The 15,651-nt window shown below is 49.6% G+C and overlaps 6 protein-coding genes across 6 annotated transcripts; 2 read left to right on the top strand and 4 right to left on the bottom strand.

The window, feature by feature from the left end:
• Window positions 1-22: 22 nt before the first annotated feature.
• On the bottom strand, window positions 23-1,165 carry N7506_011819 (uncharacterized protein; the record flags this gene model as incomplete). Its single annotated transcript, XM_056961110.1, has 1 exon — window positions 23-1,165. One exon carries the CDS (start codon window positions 1,163-1,165, stop codon window positions 23-25), a length of 1,143 nt encoding a protein of 380 aa, XP_056805644.1.
• Window positions 1,166-2,048: 883 nt separating this feature from the next.
• Window positions 2,049-2,690, bottom strand: N7506_011818 (uncharacterized protein; the record flags this gene model as incomplete). The annotated part of the gene is made up of 1 exon (XM_056961109.1): window positions 2,049-2,690. The coding sequence occupies one exon, from the start codon at window positions 2,688-2,690 to the stop codon at window positions 2,049-2,051; it is 642 nt and encodes a 213-aa protein (XP_056805643.1).
• Window positions 2,691-4,187: 1,497 nt separating this feature from the next.
• Window positions 4,188-5,117, bottom strand: N7506_011817 (uncharacterized protein; the record flags this gene model as incomplete). The annotated part of the gene is made up of 1 exon (XM_056961108.1): window positions 4,188-5,117. One exon carries the CDS (start codon window positions 5,115-5,117, stop codon window positions 4,188-4,190), a length of 930 nt encoding a protein of 309 aa, XP_056805642.1.
• A 1,370-nt stretch (window positions 5,118-6,487) lies between these two features.
• Window positions 6,488-7,339, top strand: N7506_011816 (uncharacterized protein; the record flags this gene model as incomplete). The annotated part of the gene is made up of 1 exon (XM_056961107.1): window positions 6,488-7,339. The coding sequence occupies one exon, from the start codon at window positions 6,488-6,490 to the stop codon at window positions 7,337-7,339; it is 852 nt and encodes a 283-aa protein (XP_056805641.1).
• Window positions 7,340-7,386: 47 nt separating this feature from the next.
• Window positions 7,387-13,614, top strand: N7506_011815 (non-ribosomal peptide synthetase; the record flags this gene model as incomplete). Its single annotated transcript, XM_056961106.1, has 1 exon — window positions 7,387-13,614. The coding sequence occupies one exon, from the start codon at window positions 7,387-7,389 to the stop codon at window positions 13,612-13,614; it is 6,228 nt and encodes a 2,075-aa protein (XP_056805640.1).
• Window positions 13,615-13,785: 171 nt separating this feature from the next.
• On the bottom strand, window positions 13,786-15,631 carry N7506_011814 (tRNA threonylcarbamoyladenosine dehydratase; the record flags this gene model as incomplete). The annotated part of the gene is made up of 3 exons (XM_056961105.1): window positions 13,786-15,044; window positions 15,109-15,211; window positions 15,284-15,631. The coding sequence occupies 3 exons, from the start codon at window positions 15,629-15,631 to the stop codon at window positions 13,786-13,788; spliced, it is 1,710 nt and encodes a 569-aa protein (XP_056805639.1).
• Between the last annotated feature and the right edge of the window lie 20 nt (window positions 15,632-15,651).

Below are 15,651 nucleotides of genomic sequence, written 5' to 3'. Positions count from 1 at the left end.
CCGGCGGAAAGAACCTTGATCTTTAGCTTCTTAGTTTGTCGCTTTGGATGAAGCCAGGGACATGCTCCATAGGCATTTGGAAGTTTGAAATTTCGGCATTGCCAGCGGCCATGGCATACCGCAGCTCTACCACAGTCAAGGGACGCTCAGCCAGACATAGCCATTGAAACAGCTGAAGAGACTCTTTCAGGTTCCAAACCTCTATCACATGTGTCAGAATATACTGATACACATCTTCCAGATCGGGAGGAATCTCGCGTAACCAGTTATAGATCGTTTGAAATGATTGCCCTTCGTCAAGTCTCCGTCGAGTATGGGGTATAATGAGCCGCGCCCATTGAAAGACACAGTCAGCCTGCTGGATCAAATTTGCGATCAGCATTTGTCTGCTGCCTTCGCTTGGAGTTCCAATGGCTTCCATTTCCATTTCCGTCTCCGCAAGTGTGTCCTGAACATATGCAGCAATATCTCGGCCGTTGTGTTCTTCGACCCATATTTCCATAGCATGGGTACTCCCTATGATAGGATAGTGCCGACACGAAATACAAATGCGAACAGCAGCACCCTGCTTGTCTGCTCTGCCAAGAAGTCGATGAAAATAATTTGCGAGGTAGATGGCAGACTCAGGGCCGGTCTCATCCAGAGCATTAACAAAGACCACTACTAGTCGCTGACTGCCAGATGCGAGGATAACGGCTTCCAGTAGACTTTCCAGTATCGCTTGTGGCCAACTCCATTGGCTTTCAGCATACCCGAATCGCTCTCGTCGTTCTCTATAGGTCTCGCGCACCTGGGGCCTTATTGTTGGATCTTGAACAAATATTTGGTTCACCAAAGATCTGAGCATACCCAGAGGTGTACGTTGCAGCTCTGTGCCTCGGGCAGTGAAGAAAAAGTCGAGCTGGATGCCCTGATCGTCGATTTGTACACTTTTGAGTCTGCTGTGTAGGAATGCCATCAGTGTCGACTTGCCGGCACCTGGTTTGCCCTTGATCCATAATAGACCACGGGGCTCACTCCTCCAAGATCGGTATTTTTCCAAGTCCAAAATCCATTGGCAGGTATTGGTATGGCGTGGCTCTAGGTTTTCTCTCCGATCCAGCATCCGCGGGAATGCTAGTGAGCTGACTATATCTATGAAATAGTAAGCGGTGATTATTTTCATTTGTGAGAGGTGGAACGAACTGTTATCTTCCGTCTGCTGTGCGGAATCCGTTTGTTCGGGCTCTAGAAGTGGCTTCAAGTCAGCTGAGCCTGGGTGAAGGCTTGGGGCGACATGTTCGCACATTTACGGGAGTAAACATTGACCACTCCATGGGTGACCCCAAACTGAGGCCCCGAACTTTTATTGTTAAATAATATTTGATTCATGACCAGCGGTACGCACTCTGGTGTAGTTGAAGACAGCAAGGCTCAAAGTCAAGGAGGAGGTGCTCAGCCCGACGATCAGGTGATTTCCAGCCCCCGGAAACGTTGCTTTTGTCCTAAGCGCCTGTCTGCACATCTCACGAACTTTTAAAGACCCACAGTAAGAGGAAACCGTGGGACATTCTCACGGGCGAGATTAAGCGCTGACCACACGGGGGGAAAAGACTGCTTCACCAGTCAAATTTTCTGAAGATAGGACATTAGGATGCAGCAATGGACATAAATTTGATCATCAGTCAATACGATGGTGCTGAGGAGACTTCCGCAAACCCCCCAAAATGGGCCCGGATCTCGGGCCCATGGCCCAACCCATCGCCCATCGGGGGTGGGGGGTGGGACTGTGGGCCCCCATCAAAGCCCATCCAAATGGTGGAGTCGCAAGCAAGCGCATAAACAAGTTCACGAAACAATTTGATGTGGTGCTTACTATTTTTAGTCAATGTCTGAAAGAGCTCAAACACCACCTTCAATGTCTAAAAATCAACATCAACATCAAACCCGAGATGTCCACATCCTACCTACTTCACGACACACTCAGACGATCTGCCTTTCATATCCTTACTCGATAAAGCTGCCGCAGCAAAACAAATGTTCAGCGTTTGAAATGTGTCTGCTCTAATTCATTCTGATTTTCCGGTCTGTTGAAGGAGTTGCTGGAGTTGATCATCATCTCGATAGCCCTCTAAGGCGCCCGCTCTCCACGTTTCCCATTGAGAATCTCCTTCAATGCCCAATATCTTGAGCAGCCCGAAGAAGAGCCCAATGAATCCGTCCCAGTCATCAAGGTCATATCCGCAACAAAATTGGATTCGATGAAGAAGCCGCCCATTTCGAACTATCTCCCCAAGGTCTGAATGCCCTTTCTCTTCTAGACATTCGGCAAAATAAAGTTCATCACCTCCGATATAATCAGCTCCCTCGTAGAAGTCGGCAACGGGAAGAAGCACAATTGGCGAGTTAAAAGCTGCTGATTTGGAATCTATCTGCGCCCATTCCCAGTCAATAATGCCTGTTATGTTGAAGTCGTTGTCAACGAGTATCTGATCCCCTTTCTCGTCTGCGTGTTTCAAGTAGAACATTCCATCATCAAGGTCGTTCTTTGAGAGAATTGTAGGCACAATCTCTAAGAGGAAACGATGTATGAGAAACGCATCGATTGGGCGATTGATGTAGGATTCTTGTTGAACTATCAAATCCAGTATCAATCGAATTTGAGCCTTGAAACATGCCTCTGGGGACGTATAAGGCCCAAAAACAGTCATTTTCTGGTCTTGAAAGTCGGCCAAAGATTCTCGTACATGGGGCCGATATGAAACGAGCTCTGTGGACTAAAAGAGCCCATCGCCGTGAAAGGAAAACCCTTTAATTCAATATAAATATCCGCAATTTGCTGGGTGACCTTTCGCCTCTGGCCTGGGGTAGCAAGAGACCACTGTAAGGATCTTCCAGACAGCTTCTGCATAAGAATATAACCAACACCAACAGCGTTTGATTCGTACGGATTGAAGTCAAAAACCTCGGGGGCAGGAACTTTTGTCTTGCTCAAGAATTTCAAGGTTGAGACTTCACTGCCCAGGATGTAGTTTCGCAGCTCTGGAGGTAGAGAAGTAGCATTGGATCTTCGGATGCGCGCAAGCCAGCTGATCCCATCTTCGAATGAAATCTCGATATGATAATTCATGCCTCCCATGACTGAGCTGCGCATTGATCTATCATATTGTAGATCCCGGGCCACAGAGCACGCGAGGCCATTTCGGAGATCGCTGGCGCGCTGAGTGAGCGCTTGTATGTTTATTTTCTCAATCAGAGTCGTGATTTCTTTCTCTTCAGCCTCTTGAGCAGCGGGGTGATAGTGATGCTCATCCTGTTCAGACCGAGAGAATCAGCTGGCACTTCGATTCTAGAATTTGATCGACAAACCTCCCAGTTTGGGCATGTATGAAACTCTGGCGCCAGATGTTTCGCGCATAAATGGTGATCACACAGGATGCAGTCCCCATGCGTGCGAACAGAAGGATTTTGGCAACCGTCCCAATCACAAGTCCAAATTACCATTGTTGGAGATTTAAATAGCGCTTTCGTGGACCACCAAAAGGGAGGAACTAGATGTGCTGGACAATGCCCAAACTTACATGATCCGTTCGATTGACACGTGCTCTCTATTTTGTATCGAGTACTGACGTAGTGACCTGAGAGGCGAGGTTATCGAGAGCACAAGAGAGCAGGAACGGATTGTGATGTCATGGATTGTGGGGGCATTGAGGAGAGTGGGGGAGGGAGAGAGAAGGAGCTCCCGATCTACGACTGTTAACCTGCTGAGGAGCCTGACCAATCTGGCAGTTACGGGCTCCCCCCAAATGTTTTACAAGTGGTCCGTGCCCTATCCCGCACCCCACATGCCCCACACGCCCCACACATCTGTTCCCCAAATCTCAAACCTCGTCTTCAATCAGCTTCTTTTCTCAACAAGCGTTTTCATGGATCAAAGCCTTGAGGATACATCTATTAGAGACCAAGCAGGGTCTTTTACATGACATGGGGGAAGAGTTATATTCTTCTGAGGCTTGGTCGATGTCCTTTAGCTCTACAGAGTCTCCGGGCGGAGTGCGAAGCTGGCGCTGAACTTGCTACAATGGCGAGAATCATCTTGAAAGATTCTGAGATTGGAAAGGCATTGAACTCAAATCAAAATCAGCGCGAAGGTTAATTGTTCACAACTCAACAACTTCATGTTTTCGCCGATCCACGCGAGAGTTTCTTCAGATCTTTGAGGTGAAAGCAAGCTTGGGATTAGTCGCGTCGACAATCGCCTGGATTCGTGGGGTGGGATACGTTGGGCTGATAGGCACGAAGATTGCCCCGGCCTTGAGAATGGAAACCATGGCCACCAGTGCAAAAGCCGACTTCTCAAACCCCAAGAGCACCATGTCATTTTCTCCAACATTCATGGACCTTAATCGGTGCGCCAACCGACTGGAGATATTGTCCAACTCGGCATAGGTAAATGTGCCATCCCAAGCACAAATTGCTTGATGCGTTGGTCGAAGGGATGCATGTTGTCGGATTGCATTCACCATGGGCGTGAGACTTCTGGCACGAGGGCGATCTTGCCACTCGCCAACTTGAATGTTATTGGACTCGCTGAGTAGGTCAAGATCTTTGACTGTTTGGCGCGGGAATCGGGATATTTCCTCAACAGCCTTGTCTAAGGCAGAGGCAAGATTCTTTGCGTGCCATGAAGGTATGCTTTTGCAGTAAAATAGCGAAACTCCACACCTCTCAATGCAGAGAACGATTTGCAGTGGTGAAACGAAGTCTTCCCCGCCAAGGGTTGTACCATCACGCATATCAACCACAACGGCAGTTGCACAATCCAACCCAGAAGTGGTTTCGATCGAGGAGCTCAACGCGTCGGGCGATTTCATCAATTCGGCGACCGAGACCTCAATGTTGAACATAATTTCGCATCTTTTGGATGGTCTGCGATCACCTTCATCATTGATGGCGAATGTGACGGATTGAGATGCAGTGAAACGATTCAGAACAATTGCCCAAACTTTCTGGTAGAAATCCGGGAGTGTCCAATGCTGCTGCTCGCAGCAGGCGACGACATTGGTTCTCGTCGTGCATGGGATCTTCTCCCAATGAAGTTCTTCATCTGTGCGGTATTCAATATCTAGAAACGACATCCTGAGGACAACAATGATGATTTTCCACTTCTGTGAAGTGCTGAAAGATGATTATTCCTGCAAAAAAGGGGACGATTTCCTTCGATCTCACTCGGCTGCCATCTTTGGATCAAAACTCGATCCTGGATCCATAAAGGGGGTGATGGATCCTATACGGGGTGTTCTTTAATAGAGCAGTAAAATCCCAGCTCAATGTGGAGCTCGGTGGCATTCGGGCAGTCGCGAGGGTAGGCCAGAGTTCGGGACGATCGAAGATCGCCGATCGATAAGCCTCAATCGAGACTTGCAGCGGGGAGTAAAACTGGCAGGTCAAATAAATCAGTCATAAAGGCCCACTTCAAGATCCATATCGCGTGCCAAGACTCGGACTATTTGGAGATGACTCTAGTCTAGCGCCTGCTGATCTGTATCCATACGGAGTACAGAACACACTACCAAGCACCTCGGCGTGTCCTATTACCCACAAACTGCCCATACATAGTACGCTGGTTGTTGTATGCGTAGTGGAGTAGATCTTGAATTACCACAAAACATCTGGGTCGCCGAACAATTCCGTTTCCATCCCATTCTTTTCATTTTACTTTTTTGAGTTCTCAATTCGGTGAGATTTTGGAGGTCTGTGTCTCACAATCCATCTTGCATACAAAAGATATCGAAGAGTACCCGTGGACCAAGTGGTCTATACATTGAGCTTTAAACTATCGCCCAATATGACCTCAGCGTCAACATTTCCCTTTTGTACAACAGAACATGTGATCGACGGACAATATATTCGCGAATACCCACGAGCCACTTTGTCACAGGATTCTCCCGTCAAGCTCGTTGTGAAAAAGTACACCCCAAAAAATAATTCCAGCCCCCAGCCTGGAGACGTGACTATTGTCGGCGCGCACGGTTGCGGCTTTCCGAAGGTACCAACAAGGGATATACATTTTCAAATTGAACAAGATAGCGAGGAATTGCTAACATTTGTTTTAATTGTTATATAGGAGCTTTATGAGCCGATGTGGGAAGACCTACTGGAACAAAGTAGTGATCATGGATTCCGAATTGGATCGATATGGATCGCTGATGTCGCGGCCCTTGGTGCCAGTGGTATCGTAAACGAGCCCCTCCTCGGGGATGACCGTAAGAACATGCGACGATGTGGAGAAATATTGCATGTTGAAAGTGGCTAACATTCAAAAGCATCCTGGTTGGACCATAGCCGGGATATGATGTGTATGATCAACAAGTTTCGCGATGAGATGCCTCGGCCCATCATTGGTGTAGGACACAGCATGGGAGCCGGTCAACTGTACGGAGTACATTGTTTGAGAACCAGTGCAGGATATTCGAGCTGATCAATTTGTAGGGCTCTCCTTTCCCTGATGCATCCCCGCCTCTTCACTTCCCTGGTCCTGATCGAGCCAGTGATTGTGCCAGACACCTTCAGCGGTCTCGGACCAAAGCTATCTCTGCTCTCACTTAAGCGACAGGATACTTGGCCATCACGCTCAGCAGCGATCGAATCCGCGCAAAAGTCACACAGGCGATGGGATCCGAGAGTATTTGAACGGTGGATCCAATATGGATATCGCGAGCTTCCCACATCTACCTACCCTCAGATCAGGAGTGATACTGGCCTTGACACTAATCTGGAAACCGTCCCGGTAACATTGGCAACCTCGAAGTACTTGGAGGTCATGGAATATGTTCGACCTAATTTTGAAGGGCACAAACCACCGGGAAAAGAAGAGCACATCTTTGGACATGCGCATGATCTTCTCACTCATCCTGACGTGATTGGTCCCGTGGACAAAACTTCGCCCTTTTACAAAAGCGAGGCGGTCATTGCATGGAAGCTGCTTGACCATATTCGTCCCTCTGTCCTCTATGTGATTGGGGATCGAAGTCCCATACAGACAGATATCATTCGGGCCGAGTTGGTGTGTCGGACTGGGGTGGGGGCGGGAGGCAGTGGCGGAGCCAAGAGCTCCCAGGTGAAGGAATCGGTCATTGAGCGCTCTGGTCACCAGGTACCATTAGAAAAGGTAAAAGAAACGTCATGGGCTATCGCAAGATGGATCGGCCCTGTATCAGAAAAGTGGAGGCATGATGAAGAGCGTGTTGCTGCAGGATGGCAAGATCAGTCTGCAAAGGACAGATTGACCGTGTCAGCAGGATGGGTGCCCATACTAGAAGCGCTCTACATAGCGCAGGAAAGGAGTTCAAAGATATAGTGGTGTGGATGTTTCATGCTCAGGTATTGATACCATGTGTTCCCGAAATGCTGGGTCGGGAGATCGCCTCAAAAGAATTTGCCGCTGTTTTCCAAGGGGTATCCGTCCCAACCATATCCGTGGATTCAAGTTTCGTCGCAGACTTGCCGCCACTCGATCACTTTCTTGACAGTCTCCCCGCGACTGATTTGGAGCGGATAGCGTTCGTCATCTTCACTTCTGGTAGCACAGGCCGGCCAAAAGGGTGCGTCAGTCCGCATCGCTCGTTGGCAGCACTGGTCAACCAAGCGCCAGCATTCCGTATGAGCGAGTCGACTCGTGTGTTGCAGTTTGCCCCGACCATTTTCGCCGCCTCATCAATCGACATGTACCTTCCCCTCCTCGTCGGAGCGACTGTGTGCATTCCCTCGCAACATGACTTGATGAACAAGCTGGAGGAGGCCATGAATCGATTTGAGGTGACCTTTGCGTGTATGACACCCTCTGCTGCTGGAAATGTGAGCCCCACGCAAGTGCCGGGACTAGAAACTTTGTGTCTCGTCGGTGAACCACTCTTTGATGCGATACGAAAGAAATGGGAGAAATTCGTCACTCTTTTATCAGGGTACGGTCTTTCGGAGGGTGTGGGTATTGCATGCATCTCTGCCCTCAAACCATCAACACATTCTCGGAACATTGGTGTCCCGCCTGTGGCACACATCTGGCTCGCAGAGCCATTGAACTTACAGCGTCTTGCGCCAGTTGGTTCTATAGGCGAGATCATCATCCAAGGCCCCAATGTCAACAACGGATATCTCGATGACTCGAAAAAGACGTCTGCGGTCTTTGTCAAACCACCGCAATGGTCCTCAGCGTTCTCTTTTGAAAGCTCTTCCCCTTGGATGGTTCGCCCTGGAGACCTGGCACGGTATCAATCCGATGGTTCTTTGCTTTATGTGGGTCGTAAAGACACACAAGTAAAGATCCGAGGGAAAAGAGTTGAGATCGGCGAAGTTGAAGGAGCTATTCGCCCTCATCTGATTTCAGATGAGGTGGTGATTGTGGAAGCAGCCTTTCCCCGAGACATGGAAAACACACCCGTCCTGGTTGGGTTTTTATATGTCCCCACCCATCAAAAGAGCCCCACAACTCCCTGTCCTCTGCTACGACAACCAGACACCTTTTTTCAAACACAAATTACCCATCTTGATGTTGAAGTACGCGCTTGTCTGCCTGAATGGATGTCCCCAGCTGTTTATATGCCACTGGCCGAGATTCCGAAGACTGCGTCTGGTAAAACAGACCGCTGTGCTCTACGTCAACTGATCTCCGAGATGACCTGGCAACAGATGGAGGCATACATGAGAAAAGGTGATGTGCCTCAAGTTCGACCTCGAAGTGATATCGAGGTGGCTTTGCACGGGCTCTTTGCGCAAGCTCTGAATCGAGATGGAGAGTCATTTGGAATCCATGAGAATTTCCTCAGACTTGGTGGAGACTCCATCAAGGCTATCGCTCTGGTACAGCTCTGCAAACGCGTCGACATGTCTCTCACTCTTGGAGACATCATTGAGTATGGCACAGTTGCGCAACTCACCCAGGTAGCCGGGCTTGTGTCCCATGAAATCACTGATGACGGGAAACTGGAAAAGATCCCTACTACTGCTATCCAGGAACAACTGGAAGCATTATGTGTTGTTCCTGATGATGTCGAAGAAGTGAACTTGTGTTCCCCAATGCAGGAGGGTATTCTGCTCAGCCAATTGAAAAATCCTCGACAGTATGCGATACGCGTTTTATATACACCCCAGCTCAGCAAAGCCACTCCCACTCTGGACATTGGCCGATTGTGCAACGCATGGAGCCGATTACTTGAGCGCCATGCTATGTTGCGAACAATATTCGTCACCAATATATCTTCGCACTTGTCCGCAGTTCAAGCTCAATTAAAGACGGGTTCTGCGCTTCGTGTTTGCCACCATGAGGATGATATGGATGCTCAAGATCTTTTCAGTCAACACCAAAGCCCGCGAGCGCCTAGCGCCTTGCCGCAACTCTCCCTCCATACAACGCCCAGTGGTCAGCCAAAACTTGAGATTGAGATATCCCATGCCGCTACAGATGGGCTTTCTATGTCAATCATCGCTCGTGACCTCGCCATGTTTTATAGTGGCTGTGACATGAATCCCTCACAGTTTAGGTTTGCTGACTACGTGGAGTATCAAAAAGCAACGCACAACAGTGAATCCTTGTTGTATTGGGAAAATTACTTGCAAGGTTTAGACTCAAGCCAGTTCCCAACAGACAAAGATGGACTTTGTCCAGAGTCAGGCCCAATGCCAGTTCATCACCGATACTCGGCTGTTGCGGCAGATGTTGGACCAACAGAAATCTACAGCAGTCTCACTCGGGATACCGGTATCACTTTGGCGACAGTAGTCAAATTAGCATGGTCCCTTGTTCTGCGCACGATATGTCGCACAGACGACGTTTGCTTTGGTTACCTCACAGCTGCTCGAGATGCACCCGTCAAAGATGTGGTCGATGGCATTGGACCTTTGGTCAACTTGATGATATGCCGGCAGCAGTTTGATCCAAGCTTGACAGTGGAAGTTGCATTGCAATCAATTCAATCAGACTTTGTAAAGAGTCTACCGCATCGAAATGTATCCCTTGGTGATATTCGACGATCTCTAGGCTTGGAAAGAGACGACCCGATGTTCAACACCTGCATTACACAGCTCCCAGTTCCCAGCGACAATACCATGGAACATTCCATCATGTCACTTCAAGAGCTGGAACGAATAGATCCAACAGAATTTGACATTGGTGTCGAGATTCTAGTCAAGGAGAGCGAAATCATCTCATCTGTCAAAGCTGATACAGGGGTAATCTCCGTTGAACGAATGCGATTAGTGGCTGGTCTGTTTGGGCACGCGATGAAGACCATTGGCACAGACTTACATTGTGAAGTGGGCAACCTTGACCTCATTCCTGATCGGGACTTTACTCTTATCAAGCAGTGGCACAGCCACATACCGCAGCCCGTTGAGCGATGCGTTCACGATGTCATTCAAGCGCAATGCCAGTTTCAGCCTACCGCACCGGCTGTTTGCGCTTGGGACGGGGATTGGTGTTATCAAGAGTTAGATCGCCTCTCTTCATTCTTATCTCAAAAGCTCCGATCACAAGGTGTTGGTGTCCAAAGCTTTGTACCAGTGTTGATGGAGAAGAGCCGCTGGGTACCGATTGCTCTCCTGGCAATTCTGAAAGCTGGAGGCGCTTTCGTCCTTCTCGATCCATCACAGCCAGTGGACCGGTTGAAGGGAATTTGCGCTGATTTAGGGCATCCACTCATAGTGGCATCGTCGGAACATCAAGAAACAGCTGCATCAATTGTCGGCAATGTTGTCGTGGCCTCGGACGACCAGTCGTCGGATGTTGCACCAAATTCCATGGATGCCTACCATGGAGTGGAAATTGGCCCACGAGATGTGGCTTATGTGGTGTTTACCTCTGGATCTACGGGCAAGCCGAAAGGCGTTATTATCGAACATCGGTCCTTGTGTACCACAGCGGCTGCGATGGAACGTCATTCACCCATGAACCGAAACACCCGAATGTACCAATATGCGTCCCATGCATTTGATGTCAGCGTTCTGGATCTTATGGTATGTCTGATGAACGGGGGATGCCTATGCATTCCATCGGCCTTTGATAAGCAGAACCGTTTGTTGGAAAGCCTGAATGAGTTGCAGGCCAATTTTGTGGCTTTCACACCGACCGTCATTCGAACACTTCAACCCGAGCGATTGGCTTACTTGAAAACATTGAACGTCGGTGGAGAGGTGCTCACGGTCTCTGACGTCCAACGTTGGAAAACAGCAGCACCTCATATTAAGATCATCAACATGTACGGACCCGCAGAGTGCACGATCAATGTCACCGTCAGTGCCGATGTTAATATCCAATCTCCTTCGTCGAGTATCGGACATTCCATGTGCAATTCTCTTGCATGGGTCGTTGATCCTACCAACCACGAAATATTGCTTCCAGTTGGTGCGGTTGGTGAGCTACTGATTCAAGGACCAGTGGTAGCTCGGGGCTACCTCAATCGCCCGGACCAGACAGCCAAGTCCTTTATTTCACCTCCACGATGGCTATCACGCTTCATGTCGGTCATACCGAACCAGAAACTGTACAAGACTGGAGATCTCGTCCAGTATGCCCCATGTGGGTCTCTGTTGTACAAGGGTCGGAAAGATTTCCAGGTCAAGCTTCGAGGTCAGCGATTTGAGTTGAGTGAAGTTGAGGAGCACCTTCGTCGTGTCTTCCCTGCCGCTCCCGATGTCATTGCCGAAGTGGCGGATTTACCACAGCGGAAGGCGAAAGCCCTTGTTGCATTCATCCACCAGGAAGAGTGGGGAACAGATCAAAACACGCACACGACTTCGAAGTCCAACTATGAAGACACAGGTCTTGGTTTGCTGCACCCGCCGTGTCAAGCCTTTCATAGAGCCGTGGATGAGGCCAAAATGGCTTTGGCTGGTGTGCTGCCGACTTACATGGAGCCCACGATATATCTTCCACTAGCTTGGATACCGCGATCTCGAAGCGGTAAAACCGATCGCGGTCAATTACGACAACTTATCACCGCGGGTTTGCATGAAAAGTGGCAAGCCAAATCCCACATCCTGACACCAAAACAGAAGCCACAAAATGAAGTTGAATTCCTTCTGTGCAGCAGTGTTGCTCAAGTGATCGGTCTCCCAGAAGTCCAAAACACTCATGAGAATTTCTTCCGCCTTGGAGGTGACTCAGTATCGGCCATGATTTTGGTTGGAATCTTGCGGGAGAAAGGTTATCAATTGACTGTTGGACACGTATTCGAGCATCCGCGTTTGGATATACTGGCGACAAAGATGTATCGCAGCAATTCTCCAAGCTCTGCCAACGTTCCCAAGCCATTCACTCTATTGAAAAATCACTCAGAATGCCATCAGAAGATTGTCCAACAGGCCATTAATCAGTGTGGGGTCACCAAGGATGACATTGATGATATCTATCCATGCTCTCCTCTCCAACATTCCTTCTTCCTCTACAGCACAACCAAGAGGGGTACATTGATTGGGCAGTTTGCATACAATCTTCGGTCAGAAACCAACCTCGACACTCTACGCACCTCCTGGGATATGGTCAGTGAGGCACACCCGCAGTTACGAACGCGCATTATTCATGTTGAAGGCGAAGAGCAACTTCATCAAGTCGTTCTCCGCCAGGGGGCTCAGCTCGAATACCACGAGCCACCAGATGAGCAAACGCCGACTTATCTCTCAGACCTCTCGATACAGGCTGTTGCTGGTCAACCTCTTTTACGAATTGCTCTGGTGCGCCGGCCATCTTCAACAGATCACCGTCTCGTTATCAGTCTTCAACATTCCCTCTATGACGGATGGTCTCTGGTGTCACTGATGAGCGAGCTTGAGCGTGCCTACTCCGGCATTTCTCTACAGCACCTGCCGGTCACTCCTTTCATCAGGTATCTTGGGCAGAATGATGGAGTTGCGAAGGCATTTTGGATTGAAGAATTGAAGGACTTGCGCGCTTCCATATTCCCTCAACTTCCATCGCCCACTCATAAACCGCACCCTAGCACCCTTTTGAGTCGTACTGTGACCACTCCAAATATCCATTCAGCTCAGGTCACATTGTCCACCAAGATCCAATGGTCATGGGCGCAGGTCATCTCGCACTACACAAACAACCATGAGGTTGCGATCGGCCTGGGAACGGCTGGAAGAGGGACCCCGGTTTCCGGAATCGAAAAGATTGTTGCGCCAACATTGGCAATCTTCCCTTACCGGCTTCGGATTGATCCGAACGAAACGGTGATCGATGCATTGCATGGCGCTCAGCGCCACTATAGCCAGATCTTGCCGCATGAACATTATGGCAACCCCAATATTTGCGGTCTGGCGACTGGCCCAACTTCTGCGGCAGCACTCCAAACCCTCCTTATTGTTCAACCCCAAGGACCAGAAAGTCCTTCTTCGCTTTACTCTGAGCAGGAGCTGCTTCCTCAATCAGGTGCATTCCACGTGCGTGCGTTGACACTTCACTGTCACCTCCAGCAAGACTCTGTTGAGATCCTTGCCTGTTATGATAATGCTGTCATTTCAGAGGAGAGCATCCTTCGATCCATTGCGTTGTTTGAAGTCGTATTCCGGCAAGTCTGTCAACAGCCTGACCTTTTGGTGAAGGATTTGGTAATGACTCTGAAGAATGACTTAGGGTAATTCAATCATCGGCCTCTCTTGGCTGAACAATCTTGTACGTGACGCTTGTATGGCCAATTCCAAAAACACCAAGGCATGGAGAAGCATACACATCCATATGTTAACCGAGACAAGAGATATTGGATTATGTTCATATATTCGTTGCCTAATTTTTGTTATCACACAAATGATTTACCCCCGGTACTGGTCGTACTCCAAGGCTTCCTTTCTCCGCAGGTTAACACGCTGCAACACAGCTTCATCGTAGACTTCCTCCACCTTCTTGCCTCCCTTGAGCACCTCATTCTCATGGTGCACGGCCTCCTCCTTAGTCATACAAATCATGTCATTAATGTCCATCGGAGTGCTCTTTTGGCCCTCCTTTGCAAAGGTCAGATCCAGATCCCATCCATTTGCGGGAGTTTGCCAGGGAACAAGAGCAAGTCTGTTAGCCAAGCCACTGACAGCACTCTTTCCGCGGAAGACTTCCTCCACGATGAATGCAACGTCGTCCTTGCTGAGAGGAGGACGAAGGCCCACCGTGTCTTGGGCAGCTGTGTGCTTGATCATGCGCTCGTGAAGGTTGACCAGACTACCCAAGATACTTTCGTAAAGCTTCTCACGGCCCTTGGCGCCCATGTTGTAGTCGAGAGGATAACCGGTGATGGTGCAGATAACGTGGTTGGCGACAGTGTAACCAAAGACGGCAGGCATGGTTCCCAGAACCGGGAGGATTCGAGAACGGAAGTCTGGAAGAACACTCAGCTCACCAACCTGGCCCTTAGTAAATTCATCCTCCGGCAGAGGAAGCAGACTAGCTTTGCCTGGGCCAGGCTTTTCAGTCGAGAAGACTGCTGCGACACCAGATGCGATTCCCTTCAGCTTCAGCTTCCGGCGAGTGCTTCGAGACAGAGGGTCATCTGTGGTTAGCGAGATGTCACCGACCACCACGCGCGTGGGATCGGACTTGCATCCAGCACCCATGGACGCAATCACAGGCAAGGAGTTCGCGTGGCAGTATTCAAGCAGCTCAACCTTGGAACCAATGTTGTCAATGCAATCCAAGACAAAGTCGGGGCGACGACCCTCGCCATCGTGGGTCAAGGACCACGGGCCGAGCAGGTCCTCAGATGCGCTCTTCCCGTAAAGCTCATTGCGACAATCGAATGTGACCCATGGTGCGATTTGTTCCAATCGCCTCCTAATACAATGAACCTTGGGTGTTCCAACATCGGCCAGAGTGGCAAGGGCATGGCGGTTCAGCGACGATAGGGTGACTTGGTCGAAATCGATGAGTCGGATTTTGGAGACGCCGGAGCGGGCTAGTGAGGCCGCGGCGTGAGAGCCGACACCACCACAGCCAACGACGACAATGAAAGATGATCGGAGCTTGGCGAGACCCTCGTCGCCAAGGAAGACGCGGTTTCGAGCGAGTTGTTCGAGAATCAGATCTGTAGCGCGAAATAAAGTTAGCAAGGTTCCGAAGAGCGTCTCGTCGCTTATACAGTCGCATACCGTCATCATAGTCACCCCGCTGCGCCCTGCGAGCTAAAGCTGCACTGCGCTCATCCTCTTTGCTCAATTGAACTCCAGTTTCAGCGGCACCAAAATCAGTGAGCTATACCCGTGTATTAGCCTCATGCGTCTTGCGTTTGGTTGAGCAACCAGCAGCTCTAATGACGGAGCTTACCTTCCCAGCGGGATGAGAGTCATCAATGTTTGGGATTGAAGCTTTCAGATCAGAGACTGCTTCCTTTCGTTTGTATGACTGGTATCCAAAGATAGCACCTGCGACAGCGGCTCCGGACAAAACAGCTGTGGTCGCAAGCTGGCCGTGGGACGAGCTAGCTTGGCGCTGAAGCCAAGAAGACATATTTCCAATCAGTCCCTTCTGCTCTGTTTCCTCTGAGCTTTTTGTATCGGTCGTATCGTGGGGAGGTGTGTTGCGATCAGAATCGGTTCTAGTGTCAAGCTCGTCAGAATCATATCCATAGTCGAGGTCGGCCTCATCAGGCGCTCGCCACCATGTTGAAGCCATAATGCATACAGTAGGTACGT

Source organism: Penicillium brevicompactum, assembly GCF_028827555.1.
Source record: "Penicillium brevicompactum strain IBT 35665 chromosome Unknown utg000009l_segment0_segment0, whole genome shotgun sequence".
In the NCBI taxonomy this organism is placed as follows: Eukaryota; Fungi; Ascomycota; class Eurotiomycetes; order Eurotiales; family Aspergillaceae; genus Penicillium; species Penicillium brevicompactum.
Note: the sequence above shows the minus strand (reverse complement) of the source record. Positions and strands in the feature narration are given on the sequence as shown.